Source organism: Myotis brandtii, unplaced genomic scaffold (assembly GCF_000412655.1).
Source record: "Myotis brandtii unplaced genomic scaffold, ASM41265v1 scaffold51, whole genome shotgun sequence".
In the NCBI taxonomy this organism is placed as follows: Eukaryota; Metazoa; Chordata; class Mammalia; order Chiroptera; family Vespertilionidae; genus Myotis; species Myotis brandtii.
Window position 1 is genome coordinate 2,954,760 of NW_005369442.1, and position 25,112 is coordinate 2,979,871.

At 36.3% G+C, this 25,112-nt stretch overlaps 1 protein-coding gene across 3 annotated transcripts in view; it reads left to right on the forward strand.

The window, feature by feature from the left end:
• The window catches only part of SRP72 (signal recognition particle 72kDa), a 31,105-nt gene that overhangs the window by 260 nt on the left and 5,733 nt on the right, over positions 1-25,112 (forward strand). Inside the window, exons 2-17 of one of the 3 annotated variants that reach the window (XM_005877173.2) lie at positions 2,176-2,296; positions 4,204-4,327; positions 5,628-5,771; positions 5,851-5,962; positions 9,209-9,240; positions 10,268-10,392; positions 10,480-10,537; positions 12,279-12,410; positions 13,222-13,350; positions 14,134-14,206; positions 15,754-15,818; positions 17,452-17,547; positions 19,350-19,453; positions 19,587-19,664; positions 20,765-20,902; positions 24,383-24,420. In XM_005877173.2, the coding sequence (XP_005877235.1) occupies positions 2,176-2,296; positions 4,204-4,327; positions 5,628-5,771; positions 5,851-5,962; positions 9,209-9,240; positions 10,268-10,392; positions 10,480-10,537; positions 12,279-12,410; positions 13,222-13,350; positions 14,134-14,206; positions 15,754-15,818; positions 17,452-17,547; positions 19,350-19,453; positions 19,587-19,664; positions 20,765-20,902; positions 24,383-24,420 (1,569 nt within the window). The remainder of the gene's footprint in view (positions 1-2,175; positions 2,297-4,203; positions 4,328-5,627; positions 5,772-5,850; positions 5,963-9,208; positions 9,241-10,267; positions 10,393-10,479; positions 10,538-12,278; positions 12,411-13,221; positions 13,351-14,133; positions 14,207-15,753; positions 15,819-17,451; positions 17,548-19,349; positions 19,454-19,586; positions 19,665-20,764; positions 20,903-24,382; positions 24,421-25,112) is intronic. The other 2 variants (XM_014548477.1, XM_014548476.1) reach the window with 2 other exon arrangements.

A 25,112-nucleotide genomic window follows, 5' to 3' on the forward strand; every position in this document is an offset into this window, starting at 1 on the left:
GGGCGGCCGCGGGGGCGTGGGGTCGCGGCTCCGGCTGCCAGAAACCAGCCCTGGGTTTTGGGGTGTTTAGAGCCACGTGTACTTCCCTCTTGACACCCCTCGGGAAGCGAGGGAGGGATTTAAAGAGACCGCTGCTGCCAGCGCCTCATCCGAACTGTTCTCTCCTGGGACGCCTCTATTTTCACGCCTGATTTCGCAAATATCCCCCATTACCTTCCCTTCGCCCATTTCACGGAGCGATCGAGAGAGTGCTGTTGCCGGGGGAGCTCGTTCTCTGGGGCCTCCGCGCGGGGAGGAACCTGCCTGTGACACGTATTGGAGAAGCGGGTGCTGACGAGGTGGGAGCTGCGCGGACCGGGAGCAGGACGGGCTGAATGTGTCCGCCAGGCCCGCGGCCCCGCAGACGCTCTCCCCGTGTTATTAGCCCGAAAACCCCTGTGAACGCAATGACAGTTGAAGTCACGTCGGAAGGAACATCTGGCCTGTTTGGGGTTTTTGTGTGTGTCCCATAACTGATAATTTCCGATAAACTGCCTTCGCTATGAAGTTTATTCATTATGTTCTCCTATCCTTTACTACAGTGGGGCCTTGACTTACGAGTTTAATTCGTTCTGAGACCGAGCTCGTTAAGGAGCTCCTTAACTCAAATTACTCTATCAACTTAATGCAAAAAATCAGCCGAGAGACAGCTGGTATCTCAAAAAACTCGTTAGTCGGGACACTCGTAAGTCAAGGCCCCACTGTACTTAACTGTAACATGGCTGTGCTTTTTAATGCTCTCTGTCGTGCTAAATTCTTCATTGAAGATGCCGCCTATATTTAGTAGATTTGGAAATGGAATTAACAGGACAGAGTTTTGCTATTTAAAGCAGTAATGACGTACAAGGTATGTAAGTACAATACAAGGTTGTATAAATAATTTTCACCAGCATGTTGTTGGTTTAATGTGAAAAGAAGTGATTGTGCTCACAATACATTTTTTTTGTGTGTGTGATTTCCCTCATTGAGGGAAATAGATGCCAATTAGAATTATTTGATTCCTAAACTTGTTTTGAATTAAGGTTAGCTTTTGGCTAGGCCTGCAGCCAATGCTACTCAGTCACAATGAAGTAAGTTATAAGAACTATTTTTTTTTAAACTTTTTTTAAAAAAATATATTTTATTGATTTTTTACAGAGAGGAAGGGAGAGAGATAGAGAGCTAGAAACATCGATCATCTGCCTCCTGCACACTCCCTACTGGGAATGTGCCCGCAACCAAGGTACATGCCCTTGACCGGAATCGAACCTGGGACCCTTGAGTCCACAGGCTGACGCTCTATCCACTGAGTCAAACCGGTTAGGGCAGGAACTATTTTTTATTATTTTTTATTTTAATTTCTTTATTGATTAAGATATTACATATGTGTCCTTATTCCCCCATATAGGAACTATTTAATCAGCAGCTCTCATTTTGTTATCCAGTACAGTATATATTTTCTTCAATGGCAGAAGCCTTTAACTCTTAGCTGGGTTCTTGCACTTGCCCAGGGGGAAGGGGAGTGATCCTAGTCATTTTGACAATGAACAGGTGTTTAGCATTGAAACTTGGCTACCTGACTCCTTCCTTGTACTTCTCTTTGGTCATCTTAGGTGAAAAGGGGAATTCTGAATGTCCTTTTGAAACTATTGCCAGCAAGATAAATTGCATTTGTATACTTTACAGCTTATAAATATCGCCAAAATATTCTCATTTCATCTTCTTGATAACCTTGTGAAATAGGTAATGCTTTCATACTCGTCTTGCACATCAGAAGATTGAGATTTGTAGTTAGATGACTTGCCCAAGACCTCAAGGCATCTAATGACAATCTTGTACTCAAAACTAAATTTGTTTCCAAATTCTACATGAGTTTTCTTCTTTCCCTGTAAAGTAATGAAATATGTAGGATGTAGCATGCATCCCAAGATGAAAAAGTCGTACAAAACAGCTTTTTCCTTGCTTCTTTGTAACTCTCCTTTTATCACTTCTTAAGCTAAAAATGAAGATTCCCTCTTTTAAAAGAAAATGTTTGACAAATCATTTTTGCTGCAATACAATTGGAAATGCAATTTCCTGAGGCAGGGAGTGGGAAAAATTAGTAAAAATGTGAAAAGGGAATAGATTTAAATATTCTTTTCCTAAATTGTTTCGTAGTACTGCAGGTCAACAAGGATGATGCAACTGCCCTACACTGTAAAGTGGTATGCCTTATCCAGAATGGGAGTTTCAAGGAAGCCTTGAACATCATCAGTTCTCATACCAAAGTGTTAGCCAAGTAAGTGATTCAGTTGGTTGCTTGTGCAGTTATTAGAAACAGTTTTACCATAGCTACATTTATTTATTTCACCACTATTCAGTGATTTTTTTTACCTGTTTATTTCTTTTTTTCTGTTAATTCCCAGTTGTGTCTGTGAAACTGGATGGAGTAATAGTAATTTTGTTCTTTACTGCCTTGCTGAGCCTTTTCTTTGCTCCATCTTTCCTTAGAACCACTAAGAAGGAGGTAAATTGTGGAGAGATGTGGAGCACAAATATAACAGAGGACATAGGGAGAACAACTTAGCAGAAAGTTTAATTTTTTTTAAAAATAGGGGGCAGAGAGGGCAGACGTGTGGTAGGGCAGTATTATAAGTAGAGGTCTCTGGGATGGTTTTAGCTGGACTTCTGTGCCTACCTCCTTTGGGAATTGTTTAGGTGAGTTTGATCATAGGCCAAGATCTTTCACTGTCAGCAGTCTTGAGACTGGTAGTATTTTCATTATTGTGAATATTTTTCACTTATTTATCTCATTTATCTTTTCATGAAATGTGAACTTATATTCTGAATTGTTACTCTAATTTGATTTTTTTTTAATAGTTGTGTATAAGCCCCAAAGAAATGTGTATTGAAGTGAAGTTTGCAGCATATTTCTTTAATTAAAGATTCTGGTTTATAAAGTGCAGAGCAGTATATAGTATACTTCCTATTGTATAAGAAAAGGAGGATATTAGAATTTATATGTGTATTTTTCTGTATGTGCCAAAACAAACACTAGCTAGAGAAACAATGTGTAAAAATAGTCACTTGTAGCCCTAGCCAATTTGGCTCAGTGGGTAGAGCATAGGCCTGTGGACCAAAGGGTCCAGGTTGGATTCCAATCAAGGGCAAGTCCTTGTTTTTGCAGGCTCCTCCCTGGTCTCACATTGATGTTTCTGTCTTTCCCTCTTTCTTCCACACTCTCTAAAAATCAATGGAAAAATATTCTTGGGCGAGGATTAACAACAACAAACAAACGAAAAACCAAACAAACAAAATAGTCACTTGTAGGAGGCGAGGAGGAACAGGGTAGATTTGTAAAGCAGTGGGAGTAAAACCTCTTAGTGTATAGCTTTTTTAAAATTTGAGCCAAATACATGTATTACAAATTGAAAACTTATTTTAAAACTATTAAAAATAAAGGGGAAATAAAGGAGCACTGCTTTCTTCTAGTAAATATGTTTATGTTGAAATTCAGTATTTTGAGTTTTGACCATTTTGTGAGGTTGAGAAATTTTGAAATAATTTTTGTTAGGCAAGTAAGTAAAAGGATATTGCTTTTATACATATTTTTCCTTATTGGTTATGGATGAAATTTCAAAATGCATTTCATCCACTATAGTCCACTCTAGTTTCAGGTGTCACATTAATGTAGATGAAGTTTTAGGTCTATGTATGCTAAGTAGTGTATTTGTTGTGTGTTTACCAGTTTGGATACAAATACTATGTTCCTTTAAGGTTTCCAGTTACTTTTTCTTACTAATCATGTACTTCTTGAACAAGTTAAAAGCATTATGGCTTATTATTTGATAAATATATTTAAGAAACTTCTATAATAATTTAAAATAGTGTTCAGATTGTCTGTGTACCTGAGACAATTATTTAGCTGATGCATTATTTCATTCTTAAATGTTTATTTCAGAAGGCCAGTAATTCTAATAAGAATATCCATGAAAGCAAGAAAGGCTAAGGAAATGGATATAATATTTTCTGCCACTAATGAGCTGTCTGACTTTCAAATAAGTCACTAACCTTTGTCAGCTTCCTCATCTCTTTTTAATGGGAATTGAATAATAATATATATCAAGCGCTTAGAGCAGTATCTAGCATATAGTGAGTGCTCTGCTATGTGAGCTAATAATCAGATATTGTTTTTTTCCTTTTCAGTAACTCTCTTTCTTTTGAGAAGGCATATTGCGAGTATAGGCTGAACAGAATTGAGAATGCCTTGAAGACAATAGAAAGTGCCAACCAGCAGACAGACAAACTAAAGGAGCTTTATGGACAAGTGGTAATTACTGTTTTTAAATACCTGTTGACAACCATCCTGAGTGAGCATGACTCTACCTGTAGCAAGGAGTACGGATGAGGAACCTGATGCTCCACAAAACTTGCCACCAAACTAGTTTTTAAGGTTTCAACATATTTCCTCTTCTTAATCTTCATGCAAAAGTTGCATATATAATGTTCTATGAACAAGTGATTTCCTCAGGGTAATTTAAAGTTAAGAACTATCCTGTGAAATTTGGACTTTTTTTTGTTTGTTTAAATTTGGACTTTTTAGTTGGAAAGGAGCTTATATGCTTAAGCAGTTTAAAAACTGTAATTCTAGTTTTTAACTATTTTAAGTTTAAAATAAAATCATGATAATTTAGATAAATTCAGCTGGTTCGTGAAAATATCTTATTTTAAAATATCTTATTTTTACATGTTTTGAGACATATAATTAAGCCTAATGTAAAATAGGGCTTTTAATGATAAGATGATAGAAATGTTATATTAGAACTAGCAAAACCCTCTTTAAATATTTTTAAAATGTCAATTTGGGACAAATAATGAGGAATTGACTGTATTGTTCCCAAGAGGTAATATGAGTTTAAAAATATAAATGGATTGAAAAAAGATTTGGGCAAGTTCATGGATTGTAAAAATAATCTTTAAGGTAAGCTGGATCAATGTAAGGTAAATTCTGGCACTTTGAGACTGATGAAGGGCACCAGTCTCTGTCTTATATAGTGAACTAACTGACTCACAGTAATGGTCTTTTAGGACAACTTCAGTGAAATAAGAAGGAATCATGTTGTGTGTACATCATACTATCCTATCCGATTGCTGGCTTCTGGGAAAGAGAAAAATGAAGATTAAATACAGTGAACTGGAAATATTAAGTCCTTTTGTTAACATCTAATTTTGTTCCTGTTTATTGGAGTTTAGTAGTTGCTCTGTGTTGTGGGAAATTTTTTTCATTATAAGTCAGACTTAGGTAATGGTGATTTCTATTACAGAAAGGTTTTCTTTCACACCCCACTTAGGCATTTACCTAACCTCAAGAAGAGGTAACTACAATGACTGTTTCTAGCTGAATAATTCCTGCAAATCTGCAGTGTAATAGAAATACATTACAAGTAACTTTTTGGAAGAACTAGTAGTATGTGGAGCTAAATGGAAAATTATAAAGGAAAAATGGTTGATTGCCGATGTTATGCTGAATTCGTTTTCCTTCTTAGTGGTTTCAAAAAGGGTTTGTATAGTGTTAGAGACATAACAGTATAGTTCTCCTCTGATTTTTTACTTGTTATTTGTCTCTTCAGTTATACCGGCTAGAACGCTATGATGAATGCTTAGCTGTGTATAGAGATCTCGTCCGAAACTCCCAAGATGATTATGATGAGGAGAGAAAAACAAACCTTTCAGCAGTTGTTGCAGCTCAAAGCAATTGGGAAAAAGTGGTTCCAGTAGGTATCCCTGAGTCCCCACACAGCCATGAAATGATATTCCTGTCTAGTGTTTGATTGGTATTTTGTTCCATGACAGGAGAACTTGGGCCTCCAAGAAGGCACACATGAACTCTGCTACAATGCTGCATGTGCACTGATAGGACAAGGCCAGCTGAGTCAGGCAATGAAAATTCTACAAAAAGCTGAAGGTTGGAAATTTATTAAAATCATTTATAATTGTAATGCATATACAACTTTGCAAAGTATTTACAAAAACTGCACTTGACTTTCTTGACGTTTTTAAGGTGGGAATTTCTCAAAGTTCTACTTTTTTTCTTGGGTTTTTGACAATATCTTTTCTCTGTTTCTGTCTAATTCATAAGTCATATTACTTGTTCATTTTCAACAACACTGGATCTTAAAATATGAATTTTGAGGAAGAGGTTTTTAGACAAGTTACTGTGCATGTTAAATGTAAATTGAGTTAATTAATGTCAAGCACTTAAATTAGTACATGGCATCCTCCTATATAATAAAAGGCTAATATGCAAATAGACCAAGCAGCAGAACGACTGGTTGCTTTGATGCACATTGGCCACCAAGGGCAGACGCTCAATGCAGGAGCTGCCCCCTGGTGGTCAGTGCGTTCCCACAGGGGAGCGCTCAGCCAGATGCTGGGCTCACAGCTGGCGAGTGCAGCGGCAGTGGCGGGAGCCTCTCCCGCCTCCACAGCAGCGCTAAGGATGTCCAACTGACGACCTATGTCAGTTGGGCATCCCCCGTCAGTCAGACACCCCTGAGGGCTCCCAGACTGCGAGAGGGCGCAGGCTGGTCTGAGGGACCCTTCCCCCCGCCGAGTGCACGAATTTCGTGCACTGGGTCTAGTCCTATATAATAAAAGGCTAATATGCAAATTGTCCCCTTGGGAGTTCGATTGCTCGCTATGACCTGCACTTACCACCAGAGGGCAGCACGGAACATGGCTGGAGACCAGCAGCAGTGGCTGGGCTCTAAGGGAGCGAGGGAAGGAGGAGGCGGGGAGGGCAGGAGGCAGGGAACCTGATCGGCCCTGATCGCTGGCCAGGTCTAGGGACCCTACCTGTGCACAAATTTTGTGCACCAGGCCTCTAGTATAATATAAGCATTCAGTAAATATTAGTTGTTATTATTATTAAACAGGTACTCAAGTATATCAAGTATAATAATAATATGGTGTGCCTTATGTGTGTATATATGCACACACACTATATTTATACATTGATAAAACTATTCAAGCACATTTTCACTCCATGTAGTATGTTTCCATATAGAATATATATGTGTTTAAGCTTTTTTAAAAGATGTTTTTTAAACTTCACACACTTTATTATTTTATTTATTTTTAATATTCCATGCGTTTTAAAATTTATTTGTTTTCCTTTTTATTGAATATTGGAGTGACACTGATTAACAAAATTATACAGGTTTCGGGTGCACATGTAGAGATGATTGTGCACAATCATCTCTACACTGTATTGTGTGTTCACCATGTCAAGTCAAGCCTCCTTTTATAATTACCAGTTAATGCCCCATACCCTTCTTCAATCCTTCTTTTCCCAGCAGTCCCCACACTGTTGTCTATGTCCATGAGTTTTTCTTCTTTTTTTCAATCCCTCAACCTTTTCCCAAAGTCCCACCCCCACCCCCAGTAGCTGTTAGCCTGCTCTCTGTCCATGGGTCTGTCTCTGTGTTTCTTGATAGTTCGTTTTGTTCATTAGATTCCACCACATATGAGTGAAATCATGGTACTTGTCTTTCTCTGATGGCTTATTTCACTTAGCATAATGCTCTCCAGGTCCACCCATGCTGTTGAAAGGGTAAGATTTCTTTTCTTTATGGCTGAGTAGTATTCCATTGTGTAAATGTACCACAGCTTTTTTATCCACTCTTCTACTCATGGGCACTTGGGCTGCTTTCAAATCTTGACTGTTGTGAATAATGCTGCAGTGAGCATAGGGGTGCATGTATTCTTTGAAATTAGTGTTTTGGATTTCTTTGGATATATTCCAAGAAGTGGAATTTTTTATTTTTTTGAGGTAACTCCATACTGCTTTCCACAGTGACTGCACTGATCTACATTCCTACCAGCAATGCATGAAGGTTCTTTTTTCTTCACATCTTCGCCAACACTTGGTTGTTGATTTGTTGATGATAGCCATTCTGACAGGTGTGAGGTGATATTTCATTATGGTTTTAATTTGCATTTTTCTGATGACTAGTGACCTTGAACATCTTTTCATATGTCTGTGTCCTCTTTGGAGAACTGTCTATTCAGGTCCTTTGCCCATTTTTTAATTGGATTGTTTAGGTTTTTTTTTGGCATTGAGTTTTGTAAGTTCATTATAAATTTTGGATTTTAACCCCTTATCAGATGTATCATTGGTGAATATGTTCTCCCATTCAGTGGGTTGTCTTTTCATTTTGTTGATGGTTTCTTTTGCTGTGCAAAAACTTTAGTTTGATGTAGTTCCATTTGTTTATTTTTTCTTTTGTTTCCCTTGCTTAAGGAGATATACCAGGAAAAATATTGCTATGAAAAATGTCCGAGATTTTATTGCCTATGTTTTCTTCTAGGATTTTTATGGTTTCAAGTCTAACACTTTAAGTCTTTAATCCATTTTGAGTTTATTCTTGTATATGGTGTGAGAAGGTGGTCTAGTTTCATTGAAGCTTTTAATTAGAAAAAGAAAATGATGTATTAGAAAACTTATGTCTGGTCTTAACTCATTTTAAAATTTGCATATCCTTTGATCCAAGAATTTTATTTCTAGAAATTTATCTTAAGGAAATAATTAGATAAGTTCATATATGTATCTGTATGACTACTATTTGAAGAGATATTCTAAGAAAAAAATGTATAGTCATCTTGGGTTTCTGTTCTATTAGAGCACTGGTTAGGTCTTACTATAACACCCAAAGAGATCACCATGTAGTCATTAAAAATTATAATGTTAAAAATAATAAAAATGTGGACCTATATTTATTATAATATAAAGATGTTCATAGTATATTAAATGGGGGAAGATTTCAAAATATTGTGTAGACTATCCCACTTTCATTTTAAAACGCAGCTGTACGTTTACATTTAAAAAAATCCAATAACTAAAATGCTAATAGTTATTATCTTGGGGTGGTGGGATTATTGTCTTTATACTTTTCTGAAATTGATTTTTTGTAATCAATATTAATATTTTAATACCCTTTAAGTGATTTTTTAAACATAGAGATTACAAATGAATGAAAAGTGTCCAAGAGCTAGAATAATAAGGGACTAATATCTGTTATAGTTGATGCTAATGATAAATTTCAAATTAACTTGTTATTAAAATTATCTTGATATCTTCTTGCTCTTTAGAATGGTGAAAGGAATGGGAGTTACCCAGCACTGTTAATTTTAAAACTATTTTTTCCTGTAGATCTTTGCCGCCGTTCATTATCAGAAGATTCTGTAAGTACTCCACTGTTGTTAAACCCAAAATTTTACACTTCTGACTAATATAAATTTGTAGGGGGCTTTGTTATAGTATTGATTGACTTTTTTGAATAGATGGTGATTCATTGAATAGGAATCACAGTAGAAAACCTCTTGATCAATTATTTGAAGGCATCTCTTAGGGTGAGAAATGACAATACAAAAGTTGTTTTATTTTAAATTCACATAAATATAAAATAATTCTGCTATTTAAATATAGGGCTCAAGTCTTTGAGTCTGGGTCTATTCATAGGAATTTTGTGCATATATCTTACATAATCCAGCATTCATGATTCCATTTCCAGTTTTGTTTTTTAAATGCAACACTAAAAGACAATTGTGAAGTAATTTCGTTACAGTCCTTGTAAATGTTAACTTTTTCACTGTCTTACCGTTTTCTGGCTCATGTCTAATTAGACAATAATTTTCTTTAGGAACCCACTTTTATCAAATACTTCTGAGCATTCAACATAGTTTTTATTGAAATGAGTCTCTTTTCACACTCATAGTTCTCCTCTTATGATAATTAAGTTTTACCATTTGCTTGTCTAACATAACTGGCATAATGGGATTAGAAGCAAACACATCTGACCACTAGTCAGCATACATTCACCAGGTGAGAGCAGGAGTGCTGGGTGTGGTAAAAAAGAACAGCCCCCTACCCTTGAGCATTCATTTTATGTAAGCAGCATCAGTCAACTTTTCCAGAGGAATGGAGAATATGGATTGATCTGGAGTATCAATTAAGAGAGCTGCTGCTTTAAATACAGAATTAGTTTCTGCTTTTGAAGTTCTTTGTATGGTGATAATTAGTTAGGATTTTGTAAACTTTCCTCTTGGTGGCAATTCCTAAATTTTAACAAACTGAATCTAAGGGAAAATTCCTGAAAATTCCTATGTCTTACTTAGGATTTTGTACCTTTTGAATGTTTGGGTCACTTAGTAAATATGTGGAGCAATTTGGAGAATTTACAGGGGGAAAAACGTTTCTTCTTCTGCTTAGGATGGGACTGAGGAAGACCCACAGGCAGAACTGGCCATCATTCACGGGCAGATGGCCTATATTCTGCAGCTTCAGGGTCGTACAGAGGAGGCTCTGCAACTTTACAATCAGATAATAAAACTAAAGTGAGTTATTAAAATGAAGTGTCTTTTATAGGGGAGGAGGTTTCTTTTTAAAGGTTTGTTCCTTTTTGACTTGCTTATTGTTCACAGGCCAACAGATGTGGGATTGCTAGCTGTGATTGCAAATAACATCATTACCATTAACAAGGTAGGAAATATGCATGCCTATCCCTACACTTATATTTTAAGCTGAAAGCATATTACCTGGCTTTGTTCTAGGATAAGTAGGTTGTTGTTTTTTGTTTTTTTTTTCTATGACAGAGTCCGAAATTACAGCAAATCACAATAGTGAGTTACTTAACTCATAATGATGATGATTATGCAAAGTATATTCAAGTAATAAAACTTTTTTGTAGTTACAGATCCTGGACTTTAAAATCTTACTATTTTCTTAGTTTATAATAATATGGAGAATCTCTGTTTGTTAGAAAAGTAAAATGTTTGGATAAAATGTTGAATAATAAGTGCCATGATAGCAAAGTTTAAGAGAAATCTGGCAGTGGCAGGCATGATAAACTATTAAAGTAGTGTTATAGGAAGACCAACTAGAAATACGGTTTTTTGAGGACTGATTTATATGAAAGCCATTTTCTTGCTGTACATTAAAATAATTTCATTGGTTTGGAGCTTCACATTCAGAAAAAGTAGAATTTATTTTAGATTTCTTCTTTGCCTCCTTTTAGTCTTTAAACTGCTAGAAGACCTAGCTTAAAAAGCACAGTATCAATTATTTGCAAATAACTATATCATTTAGCAAAGCTAGAATACTGTGCACATAGTAGACACTCTGATGCTCCGCTTGTTCTTCTTAGAATGGAGTGTGTCTTAATTATCTTCCTTGAAAAGTATGACTTTCTTTAGGCAGATAACATTGTGTTTGCTCCACACAGAAATTCAGCTTCTTTGTACCTCTGCCCCGGTGAGAGGACTTTTTTTTTTTTTGGAGAGGACTTTTAAGAAAAGAGAAAACAATAGCTATGTTACATTAGTATTTTTTGTTAAAATGGGTTCAAGAGAGGTGTGAATATATTTCTGAATTTTAATGATTTGCTTACACATGACAGTATTTCAAAGAGGAATGAGTTACTTTCATCATTTGTCATCTAAATTCTAAAGGGCATAATTTGTAGAACTTGTAAATTTAGATAATATTGTAGTCCTAATTTCTGCTGCAAGATTTGTGCTACCCCTGTGTACTTTTCTTCAAAAAACTCAAAGCAGCCCGGCCAGTGTGGTTTAGTGGTTGAGTGTCATCCCATGCACCAAGAGGTCACTGATTTGATTCCACTCAGGGCACATGCCCAGGTTTCAGGCTCCATCCCCAAAGGGGGCATGCAAGAAGCAGCTGGTTGATGTTTCTATCTCTCTCTCCCTTTCCCTTCTCTAAAAATCAATAAAAACATTTAAAAAGCTCAAAACAAGCATGTACTAGTGGAAATATAAAACAAAAGAAAAGCAAGAACCCAAAACAAATTTATATGTATCTTAGGAGCATAGGCACCCCAACAAAGCAGATGTATTATCTTCCAAGCTCTCTTGTTTTTAATCTATCTATATATACAAAAGCCTAATATGCAAAGTGTCCCCTCGGAGTTTGACTGGGATACCGTGAGTTTGATCGCTCGCTACGATGTACGCTGACCACCAGGGGGCGGCGCAGAATGAAGGAAGGCCCTTGCTGGCAGCTGGAAGGAAGGCCCCAGTCAGCAGCCGGAAGGCCCGATTGGCCCTGATCGCAGGCCAGGCCTAGGGACCCTACCCGTGCACGAATTTCGTACACCAGGCCTCTAGTATAAAATAACTAAATGAAAGTGGAATAAGGCCTTGGAGCCTTAAAAGAGTTGAAGTCTGAGATTGCTATTAATGATGGATAAACTTTTCTTTGTCAGGACCAAAATGTCTTTGACTCCAAGAAGAAGGTGAAATTAACCAATGCAGAAGGAGTAGAGTTTAAGCTTTCCAAGAAACAGCTGCAAGCTATAGAATTTAACAAAGCTTTACTTGCTATGTACACAAATCAGGTAGGTTGAACAGATTTCTGGTTCCCCTGGCTAAACCTTTTAGAGTATGGTAACTAGGCATAATGAATATATATCAGTGCAATCTATTTATGTGTGTCTTAAACCCATGTGTTCTTCAGAATGTCATATATAATAGATTTTATTGGTTAAACAAGTAATTTGCCCAATTCTTTGTAAAAGTGTGCTGTTGGTGGCTTTTAAGAGGAAGAAAATAATGTTCACTCCTGTAAATGAGATAATTTTGTCAATATCTTATTTCTAATCTCTCTGAATTAAAGTAAAATAATCATGCAAAATAAATCAAGTTATAAATGTTAAGGATATCAGTTCTAACCCTAACATGCATTAATTCTAATTCAATTATGATTTCATACTTTTCTAGAGCAGAGGTTTTCAGTGAGAGTGAGAAGCAGTAACATTTTTATTATTTAGAACTGAGTTAAATTATTCTAAAATACTTTAGCAAGAAATACATATTTATTTTGTTGTTTTGAAACAAAGGCTTATACTTGATGTATTTTTTAAAACAAAATTCTGGAATTTAAGCATCCAAATTAATGTTTAATAACTCTTCCTAATTGCTTTTAAAACTCATAGTTTAAATTCAGTAAATGGAAATCTTTTCCTTATAAGAAAAAATTGAGAATAGATACTATAAACCACTTCTCTCACCCTAGGCAGTTTTTTACTTACTGTTTTATTTCAGCTGATTTTCTTTCCCCTTCCTACATCCTTTTTTTCTTTTTGGTCACTCACTTAATGTTTAATTTCATTAACCAGCTTATTTGGGGGGGCAAATATTGTTTTTTAGGCAGAACAGTGCCGAAAAATATCTTCCAGTTTACAGTCCCAAAGCCCTGAGCGTCTCCTGCCTGTGTTAATCCAAGCTGCACAGTTCTGTCGTGAAAAGCAGCACATAAAGGCTATAGAGCTGCTTCAGGTAAAGGAAATACTTGAATTTTTAATGAGGTGTCGGATAGTTGCAGCCTTGTTTCATTTTCATTATGTATAAAAGCTTGTAAATATGGGTAAACTAATAGGTAATATACTTCTAGACACTTTAGTTAATTCTTGTGACACTTAAGTTAATTCTTGGGCTACACGTTTGCTTTATATACATTTGCATTAGTATATGTTTGTCATAAACCCTAAAGAATGTTTTTATTTTTAGATCTATTTAACTAGTTAAGGGTTTGTTTTAGGCTTATAATACCAGAACATGCTTGAACCCTTTTTCAATAACATGTTCTCCAGTAAGTCCCAATCTAACCTCAAATAATTACAGAGATCCTTAGTTTTTTATCAGCCTAAGTCAGCTGTTAGATTATTTTTTAATTTCCTGAGGGTAGAATACATTGGAAAGTTGGACAGGGTAAAATTAGGACCATCCTGAGGGGCAAAGTTGTCTAGCCAGGGACCCAGTAAGGAGGTATCATTTATTTGAGTATCTTAAAAAATATTATGTAGTAGTCTTAATTATTATTTATTTTAGTGACTCTCTGGAAACTTGACATTATTGCTCTTATTTTCAGAGCATAATTTTAAAGCACAGTGGGTGTCGGGTAAAATTTTTCCAAAATAAAAGTTGGACTTTAAACCAAGAAGTTTAATATTTTGAAACTAGATTTAAATTTTTATGTAGCTAAGATAAGTAATTGGAATGTGTGCAGTGAGTTGTATAAATAAAATGTGATTTTTTCCCCCCCAATTAAAAAATGTTTAGGAATTTTCAGATCAGCATCCAGAAAATGCAGCTGAAATTAAGCTGACCATGGCACAACTGAAAATTTCCCAAGGTATTAATGATGATTTCATCATGACTAAAATATAGTTTTAATGGAAATATATGTTTGGAATGATTCTGAAGTAGTTGACTGTGAGTTTAAAATTTTTGCATAATGGTGAAGCATAATTATTGCTGTTTCAAACATGAAGCTAGATGGTGTGAGCTCCAACAGACTTAGTGAGTTAATTGGCCTTTTCTTGGGTTATTACTAAATTGTCAGAATGATTCTCAGTCTATGCCTTGAGAGTCTGTAGAAGCAAAGGATTTCTCTGTTCCGAAAGACCGTACGTGACTCAAATTTCCTGGGTATGTGGTGTATAGAAATGCTTATATCTGTCACTTGGTAGTATTTGCATGAAATAAGGGTTACTTTGCCATCCTAGTTCTCAGAATTTTTTAGCTTAGGCCTTTATCCTTTATTTATGCTTTACAACTCATATCTTTGGGGGAGAGAAGCAAGTAAATTTAATGAAAACTGATATTTTTGGTTCTTACAGAAAACTGTTAGTGTTTTTGTTCATAATTTTGAACCAACCTTGAGTGATTATCTAGAGCTGTATTGACCATATTTGGTTGCCCCTATATGCATGTAGCTCTTTTAAGTTAAAATTAAATGAAATTTAAAATTCAGTTTCTCAGTTGTGCTAGCCACATTTCAGAAGCTTTGTAGCCACATGAGGCTAGTTGGACAGAATAATATATAGGATGTTTCCATCATCACAGAAAATTTTATCAGACAGCTCTGGTGTACAGTATGCATTCTCAGTGGGGATGATAATTGATTTGGATATTGGATTTTATGATGGCTAAAGTGAAAATTTTATGGGTAGAGGGTGAGGAAGTTAGTTGGCAATTAGGGGGGAAATGTGTAAAAAGACTCCTTAGTGGGGTACTAATGAAAACAAGGTTGAGAAACACTGCTAGTCTCCCTGTTACCTTATTCTCAGATTTGCTTACCTTTTAGTTTCTTTTTCCTTTTCCCACCTCTCTTTCTTTTTCTTGCTCTCTTCTTTATCTTCTTTCCTCATTCAGTTTTATTTTTTTAATTTTTCTTTATTGATTAAGGTATTACATATACGTCCTTATCCTCCCCTTGCCCCCCAACCCTCGTCCCCGCTCATGCCCTCACCCCCCTGGTGTCTGTGCCCATTGGTTATGCTTATATGCATGCATACAAGTCCTTTGGTTGATCTCTCCCCCAGGGTGGTTTTATTTTTGCAAAGATTATCATACTAAAATTACTGAGAGAGAATGCCTGTCAGTGGTTTTTGTTTTGTTTTTAAAGGCTTTAGTTATTTAGGTTTGCAGTGAGTAGAAAGTCAAAATTTTAACACCTTAGGAAAGTTTCCATTGCACTCATATCTATAGTAACATATTTCAAGGCCTAAGACTCAATTTTTTTATTTGTAAAATGAATAGAGTACATTATTCTCAAGATTCCAAAGCTTGAGTATTTAGAAATGTTATAAAACATGACTCTTAAATTTCTTGTCTTTTTTTTTTTTCATAATATGCTTTCTTCATTGTGATGACTGATCATGTCTTTCATTTCTTAAGGTAATATTTCCAAAGCATGTCTAATCTTGAGAAGCATAGAGGAATTAAAGCATAAACCAGGCATGGTGAGTTTATAACTAAAATCTCATACAACTGAAAAAGTAATGGAATTAATAGTCCATTGGTATGTTTGATGTTTTTTGTATTCAATTAATTTCTGCCTATTTCTATATATATAATAGTTAAAATAATAACGGTAGCCCGGCTGGCGTGGCTCAGTGGTTGAGTGTCTCCTCATGAACCAGGAGGTCAGGGTTCTATTCCTGGTCAGGGCACATGTCTGGTTGCGAGCTTGATCCCCAGTGTGGGGCGTGCAGGAGGCAGCTGATCAATGATTCTCTTTGATCATCGATGTTTCTCTCCCTCTCCTTCTCCCTCTCCCTCTCCCTTCCTCTCTGAAATCAATAAAAATATATTTTAAAAAATAGTAACAGTAACTTTCTGGTATAAATTTAATTTCATTTTGTGCTCTGCTTTGCACTTATCTGTTATTTAGTCAGATGTGCCAGGTACTATTTAGGCCTTATATTACCACTGAGAGCCAACCTTAAATAAGATCCATATATGGAATTTCTTAGCCTAAATTATTTCGTCCTCAGTATGATTTCTTTGAGGTAAAATAATTTAGGAATAGTGGCCAATAAATTTAGTTTTTAGTTCTCTGATTATCCCAGCATCAGATTTAGATCACTAATATACCTGTGAAAGCATCTGTTTTGAAGTAAAGACTAATTCTATAGTGGTGGTCTGTGCATTTATTAAACTAGGACTGTTTTATTCATGCCTGTATTCTCTCACACAGCTTTTACAATTGGGACTCAGAAAATGTGTAATAGTATTTGAAGGTTCATATTTTAAAGCCTTGGCTGCAGTTATTTTATATTAGAATTAAATATGATATATAGTTGAAAATAAAATGTTTCTAATATTTAAAATCTGACTTTCTGGTATCTTTCAAGAAATTTATTCATTTCATTTAGGTTATTGGCTTTATTGGCATAAAAGTTGTTCAGATATTCCCAATTTATCCTGTTAGTATCTGTGAAACCTTTTGTTTATGGTAATTGGTTATTCATATCTTCTCTCTCTTTTTTTCTTTTTTTCTGATCAATATCACCAGAGATTTATCTGTTTTATTGATTTTTCTCATAATTCCAGCTTTTTGTTTGTCCTTTCTGTCCTCATCTCCTATTGCTCTTCCCCTTGCACTCTATTCCAGCTACATGGGCCTCTTTGCTATCCCTCAAACACAATAGGCAAGCTTTTCACTGGCTTTATGTAGCTCAGGCCACATGTGACTCATCATGGGAGTTTAGCCACGTGTGTGTGTGTGTGTACCTCACTGATCATGTACTTGGATGTCCCAGCAGTGTCTTATTATATGAACTAATTTTCCAAGTGCTTATTCTCAACTTCTGTACTTACCTTGCAGACTGGTAATTTTGTGAACTGGCACTGCTTTAGAGGAAAGGTATATTTTATAGATAACTTTGTATTTGGAAAGCACTGCTTGCTGTTCATGGTATTTCTAGTTATTATACCCCATAATATAGTAATTTTTATGATGAATTAGATTCTGGTGGAGAGAGCCTAGCAGCATTTATCTGCTGTTTCTTCAATGTTTTTTCATTTTGAAAAAGGTTATTCTGGGAAAGAAGGGGAAATTTTACTCACTAATTTATACCTTTTGCTGGGTAGGTATCTGCATTAGTGACTATGTACAGCCATGAGGAAGATATTGATAGCGCCATTGAGGTCTTCACACAAGCTATCCAGTGGTATCAAAAACATCAGGTAAGTAAATGGAGTAAAATGTTATAAGGGTTTGTTTTTACATAAAAATAAAAAGCAGCACTCCTGAACTAAAAAATTAGGAGAATTGAAACATTACAAGTCACTATTTAAAAGATGAAATGATACTACTATTATAACCTACTAGAGGCCCGGTGCACGAAATTCATGCACTGGGGGGGTGAGGGGGGGGGCGTCCCTCAGCCCGGCCTGCACCCTCTCGCAGTCTGGGAGCCCTTGGGGGATGTTTGACAGTTGAACATCCTTAGTGCTGCTGCAGAGGTGGGAGAAGCTCCTGCCGCAGCCGCGGCGTTCGCTAGCTATGAGCCTAGCTTTTGGCTAAGGGGTCTTCCCTCTGTGGGAATGCACTGACCACCAGGGGCCAGCTCCTGCATTGACCGTCTGCCCCCTGGTGGTCAGTGTGCATTATAGCTACTGGTCGTTCCACTGTCGGGCCAAAACTGGCTCTCCGACCTCCCCCAAGGGGTCCCAGATTGAGAGAGGGCGCAGGCCAGGCCGAGGGACCCCACTGGTGCACGATCAGGGCCGGGGAGGGATGTGGGAGGTTGGCTAGCCAGGAATGGACCATGAGAGGGCTCCAGGGCATGTCTCACTCAGTCCTGATCGGCTGTTCCCCAACAGCAAGCTAATGTACCCGTTAGAGCGTCTGCCCCCTGGTGGTCAGTGCACGTCATAGCAAGAAGTTGAGTGGCCTTAGCATATCATTAGCATATTATGCTTTGATTGGTTGAATGGCTGACCGGATGACCAGACACTTAGCATATTAGGCTTTTATAATACAGGATTTTTTTAAGTATACCAGATCCAAATAAAGTTATTAGAAGTAAGAAATGGCTGCAAAATGGGGAAAAAATTGTTCGGTTATGTTTTCTGAACCTCTTTCCTCTGTGTGTGTGTGTGTGTGTGTGTGTGTGTATGTATTTAACCTCAAGAAATAAGAATAATAGTACATGATTATATATAAGAGAACTCATCTTTAGTGACTAGGGAGTCCATGGATGGTAGTAATTAGTAGAACAGTGGTATAGTTGACCCTTGGACAACATGGGTTTGAACTGCACAGGTCCATTTATATACGAATTTCTTTTCAATAAGTACTATAAATGTATTCTCTTCCTTATGGTTGTCTTAACATTTTCTTTTCTCTAGCTTTATTGAAAGAATACAGTATGTAATACATATAACATGCAAAATATGTATTAATAGACTTATTGGTTAAGGCTTCAAAGTCAGCAGTAAGCTGTTAGTAGTTTAATTTTTTAGGGAGTCAAAAGTTATACCCAAATTTTAAACTGTCAGTGCCCCTAACTCCTGTGTTGTTCAAGGGACAGCTATACATGGGATAATTGTATATCATGTCTCCATCTATTAGAGATATCTTTATTTTTTCCAGTATGGGTTTCTGCATGGGCAATACCCAACTTAGGTGGCATTTGTACTGTTAGCACTGTTAGCAGTGGAGAGATACCAGTGTTCTGGGAACTATTAAGATAATGTTTGAGAATTATGGTGACATATATTTGATTACGGGGTTATTTCTAGTTGTGGATGATCTAAATCGAGATGAATTGTGTTCCAAATTCATAATTAGTCATGACTGTACTAATTTGTCTTCTCCTCTCCCTGTTTGTGTGTGAAAATTTATGATTTTTCATACATTCTGTAAAACTTGAGATGAGGAATTTAATGGATAGGCCCATTTTAAAGGTCCTATGAATATAACTTCATTAACTTGCTAAATATTTAGCTTAAAACTTTTCTTTCTCTTTTTATTCAAACTGTAGCCCAAATCTCCTGCTCATTTGTCCTTGATAAGAGAAGCTGCAAATTTCAAACTCAAATATGGGCGGAAGAAGGAAGCAATTAGTGACCTAGAACAGCTATGGAAGTAAGCTCTGAAAGGTGGAGATGTAGAAATCCAGATTTTATTGCTGTTATTTGATATGAATGAATTATTTTGCTTGTTTATGTTTTCTTCAGTTTTATAAATTGTTAAATAACTTTTTTATTTCTTCTTTTAGACAAAATCCAAAAGATATTCATACCCTGGCGCAGCTTATTTCTGCTTACTCACTTGTAGATCCTGAGAAAGCAAAAGCGTATCCTTTTGATTGTTCAAAGCAGCTCTCAAGTTGCATAGTAGATCTCTTCCAGTACCTGTTTGACTAGGACTTTTTCTGTTGTAAATTTCAACAAACAAAACCCCCTTCTTTAAAAAAAAATTTTTTTTTATTTTTTTAATCAGAGAGGAAGTGAGAGGGAGAGAGAGATAGAAACATCAATGATGAGAGAATCATTGATCGGCTGCCTCCTCCATACCCCCCACTAGGGATCGAGCCTACAACCTGGGCATGTGCCCTTGACCGGAATTGAACCCAGGACTTTTCAGCCCGCAGGCCGATGCTCTATCCACTGAGCCAAACCGGCTAGTGCCAAAACCCCCTTCTAACTAGTAAAAACAAAAGTGAGAATTTAGTGATCAGTGTGACTGAAAAATACAGTGGTAGACCCAGCTTGGGGTACAGCTTGATCCACAACCAAAAATGAAGTTCATAACATATAGCTTAGATCTCCATGTTCAAATTCAACAGCAAAAAAAAAAAAAAAAAAAAAAAAAAAAACAAAAAAACCCAACACAAAAACGATAAAAAGCAAACAAAACCACAAAAAATGTATTTTTTTTTGGATACTAGTACATGATTCTGAAATGTCATTTTGATTTAACTATTTTATGTCACATGCCCATCTCAAACAATAAGAGAATGGTGCCCTAATTGGCTGAGTTTGGATCACGTGTGCTACTCCAATATGGGTGTGTTCCCAAAACTGAGTGGGTGGGGTGGTGAATGTTAAGAAGCCGTAAGTCAAAACCTTTGCATTGAGCAAGTCTGTTATTTATACTTTTAATAGCTGTTTTGAGGAAATGGAGTTTTTATCAAGCTATGATCTAGAAGTATGTCACTGAGTTAAGGAATAGATGATTAGAAGATAACTCATTTTTTGAGTTTTCCTTTCACAATATATAATATATAATTGACTTGATGACTTTCAGGTTTGTTGTTCTATAAAAGATTTAACAACGTTTTTTGCTTTTGACAAAGGGCATCAAATAAAGACTGTGTTTCTCTATAGGCATAGATATATTGTTAGGCATATATATGTATTTATATTGTGTTCCTGAACTTCTGTTCTATCCCAGTCTTAGTAAACACTTGCCCTCATCAGATAGTATGTCTCTGAAAGTAGATGTTGAGGCTCTTGAAAATTCTCCAGGTGCTACGTATGTTCGGAAGAAGGGTGGAAAAGTTGCTGGAGAGAGTCAACCAAAGGAGCAAGGGTAATGTTTTTCATTCTAACATTCACTAATGCTGATTTTAAATTATCTGAGGAATAAAAATACACTTATAAAAATTACATGTGAATAAGGTTTAAGTCCCCTTTGTTTCTTTTCCTTCCTTTTCTCTGTGCCCAACTCTTAGTCCTCGTTTCCTCCCTCCTCTCTGGTCCAGAATTAACTTCTGGTATTAACTTAGTGTGTATCCTTCCAGATCTTTTTCTTTGTATTTACACACAGACATGAATTAGAAATATTTTCCTTAGATTGGATTATTTTTTGTTTTTTACAGAAGTGGGGTTCCATTGTGCTTAGTGTTTTCAAACTTTCTTTCATTTACTAAGTCTTGCAGACATATGCTATTTATGCATAGGCTGGATGGGCCCTACTTTATTAACCTATTAAGTTCTTAATATACATTTACTGTATCATTTAGTAATTCTAAACCACAGTTCTGATCTTTATTTTGCTGATTTGGAGGAAAGGTTAGCCAACTTCATTAACTTATATATATAAAGTCAAATTCCAATTTTTTCCTTATTCTACATTGCCATCTCAAAAAAAACAGAGGCCTATGGTAAATGTTTAAGATTTTATTTTTGACTCAGGATGAATAGAGAATGGAAAAGATAAAACATTTCCTCAGTTTTGTGGCTTTCTTAATTTTTCACTATTTTCTCCTTTTTTGAATACCTTTCAAAATCTAATTTTTGTGTAACTTTGAAACAATATCAGCACCAACTTTATATGATTGACTTCATTATGAACTCTGTGTTTGATATACAAAAAGTATTATCCTCGTAATAGAATTTAAAAACTTAAATAGGGAATTGTAGTCTCAGAGATATGACATTGTTCCATTTTATCATATGATTCTGATTTCAAGCCTTATAAAGAACTCCAGAATGAAATGAATCCAAGCCAGATCTTAAGGGGATTTTTAAATAATGCCCATTTAAATATTTTCAGTATTTTTCCCCTCTTTCAAAACAGGGTTGGGTGATTAGTAAGAACATACAATTCATTTCTAATCCTGTACAATTACTAAGATGTACATTGAGGTTTTTAAAAATATGTATTTTTATTTTTATTGATTTCAGAGAGGAAGGGAGAGGGAGAGAGAGATGATGAGAATCATTGATCAGCTACCTCTTGCACACCCTCTACTGGGGATTGAGCCCACAATCTGGGCATGTGCCCTGACCGGGAATTGAACCGTGACCTCCTGGTTCATAGGTCGACACTCAACCAGTGAGCCACACCGGCTGGGCTTTTAAGCTTTTAAATTTCTGCACAATATTTTCATTAAGCATTATTAATGTCTTTTATTTTATGTTAACTTTTGGATACAACCGTTTAGTTACTTTTTAAGATACACTATGTTGTTGACAAAATATAAATCATGGTCCTTGCCCTCATAAGAACTTAAGTATAGCAGAGGGAAGTATATGTAAGCAGTAATTGTAATAAAGATTGCATGTGCTATTATTGTGCAGGGCATTCAGGAGTACACTAGAGGGGATGGATCTGCCTCAGGACACTGGGAGGTTAGGAAACACTTCATGGAGGAGGTGACTGGGTTGACTTGAAGAAAATGAAACAGAAGAGTTAGGCAAAGTGTGAGCAAAAGCAAAGAAGTAGGAAATGGTAGAGAACCTCTAGGAAATTGCAGGTATGATTTGTAGGGAGACAATGTATTGTCTAAGGGAGAGATGAAGCTCTAACGTAAGACACTGTCTTACTATAGGGTGTACCCTGAAAGAACTCAAAATGAATGACTTGATAGAATGACTTTTTAAAAAATTCTCACTTGAGGATATGTTTATTGGTTTGAGAGAGAGAGAGAGATAGAGAGAGAAAGAGAGAGGAAGGGGGAGAAGGAGAAAGAGAAACATTGATGTGAGAGAGAAACATCAGTTGGTTACCTGACTGGAGATCGAACCCGTTACCTAGGTGTGTCCTGACAGATAATTGCACCTGCAAATTTTTGGTGTACAGGATGATGCTTCAACTGAGCCACCCGGTCAGGGCCAGAGATATTTTGTATATGTTCCTTTTATTAAAGTATATATTGTTATTGATTTCAGAGGAAGGAAGAAGGAGAGAAAACATCGATGTTGAGAGAGAATCATTGATTAGCTGCCTCCTGCCCACCCCCTACTGGGCATTGAGCCCACAACCCAGGCATGTGCCCTGACCTGGAATCAAACCGTGATCTCTTGGTTCATAGGTTGACCCTCAACCACTGAGCCACACTGGCTTGACTGTGTTCCTTTTTTTGTTTTTACTGTAGATGTCAGAGTACTTAGCAATTATTTTGAGTGTTTTCTTGACTTCTTATGCTCTTTTAAATACCCTTTAGTTGGAAAGGGGAGTCAGTGTACTTTAAATAAAGATTTTTTTTTTTAATATATTTTATTGATTTTTTACAGAGAGGAAGGGAGAGAGATAGAGAGCTAGAAACATCGATGAAAGAGAAACATCGATCAGCTGCCTCCTGCACATCTCCCACTGGGGATGTGCCCGCAACCCAGGTACATGCCCTTGACCGGAATCGAACCTGGGACCTTTCAGTCCGCAGGCCGACGCTCTATCCACTGAGCCAAACCGGTTTCGGCTAAATAAAGATTTTATTACCTAAAAAATTCAATAGCCCTGGCTGGTGTGGCTCAGTTGTTAAAGTGTCGACCCGAGCACTAAGGATTGTGGGTTCCATTTCTGGTCAAGGGCTTGTACCTGGATTTCAGGTTTGATCCCTGGCCCTGGTCGGAGCGCATGCAGAGGCACACAATCAATGTGTGTCTCTCACATCCATGTTTCTTTCTTTCTCTCTCTCTCTCTCTCTCTCTCTCTCTCATCTCCTTCCTTTCTGCCCTCCCTAAAAATCAATGAAAAAAAATATCCTCAGGTGAGGATTAACAACAACAAAAATTCAATAAACTCACAAATTTAGCCCTATATAAACCTGAAAAATAAAAATTTGCAGAATAAAATGCCTTCCACCACTCTCTGCCCTTCTCCCTCCCAAGGTCAAAACCAATGTTACTTATCTTACATAACCTACCAAAGATATTCTTTGCATGTATTATACCTGTACATTTTCTTCTAACAAAGAGTTTAATTATCTGTTCTTGAGTTTTGCCAAACGTGAGGTAACTTATTGTAGATGTTGATGCTTGTGCAAATTTCTTATCTTTTTTACATAAAGTTTAATATGCATGTGCCAATGTAAATGGTATCTGTTTTCTGAAAACAATTGTCACCCCTCTTTTCTAAACCCTCTCCTATAAATTACAGTGTATGAAGTTTGATTAAATTTAACCTAAATAAACATCCCAACTAGTCTATTTATTAACTTTGGTGAGCCCTCACTTAGCAAATCTTGAACACCTTTATGATAAAGTACTCAGCTTGCTCTTTTGCACATGCGTAATGCTCTATATTTTATCATGTTGATGGTAATGATTTTTGTTCTCTTTGTAGACAGGGAGATTTGAAAAAGAAGAAGAAAAAAAAGAAGGGTAAGGCTTTTTAAAAAGTCTTTAGATTTCTTTCTACAAGATAAAAGCTTGAGTTTAGCCCTATATAAAAACCTTCAACTATATTGTCCTCTTGTATCTTTGAACACTTGAGTTTTGTCTTAACTATAGCTAGTATTTAATTTTATTACATTAAAGCAGTGGTTCCCAAACTTATTTGGCCTACCGCCCCCTTTCCAGAAAAAAATATTACTCAGCGCCCCCTGGAAATTAATTTTTTAAAAATTTTAATAGCAATTAAACAGAAAGATATATGTATTAATGTTTCTACCTTTTTCGTAAAATATAGTAAAGAAAGGTGTAAATTAGAAACATTGAAGTTTGAAATTATGAAACTATTTATTGAACTCAGAATAGAAAGGTAATACAAAAAAAGTTAAAACAAATGCACCTGTGGCCATCACCGCCCCCCTGGATCGCTGCAGCGCCCACCAGGGGGCGGTAGCGCCCACTTTGGGAATCACTGCATTAAAGAGTACAACTCTGGAGTTTGCCTAAATTCAAATTATTGCTTGAGTAACATTGCTCTTTCACTGTGACTGTGAACGGATTACCTAACATTCCTGCCTGAATTTTTAATCTATAAAATGGAATTTGATGGTATATACCTCATATAATTAAATAAGATACTGCATGTAAAGCTCTTCGAACACTGACTGGCTCGTAGTAAACCC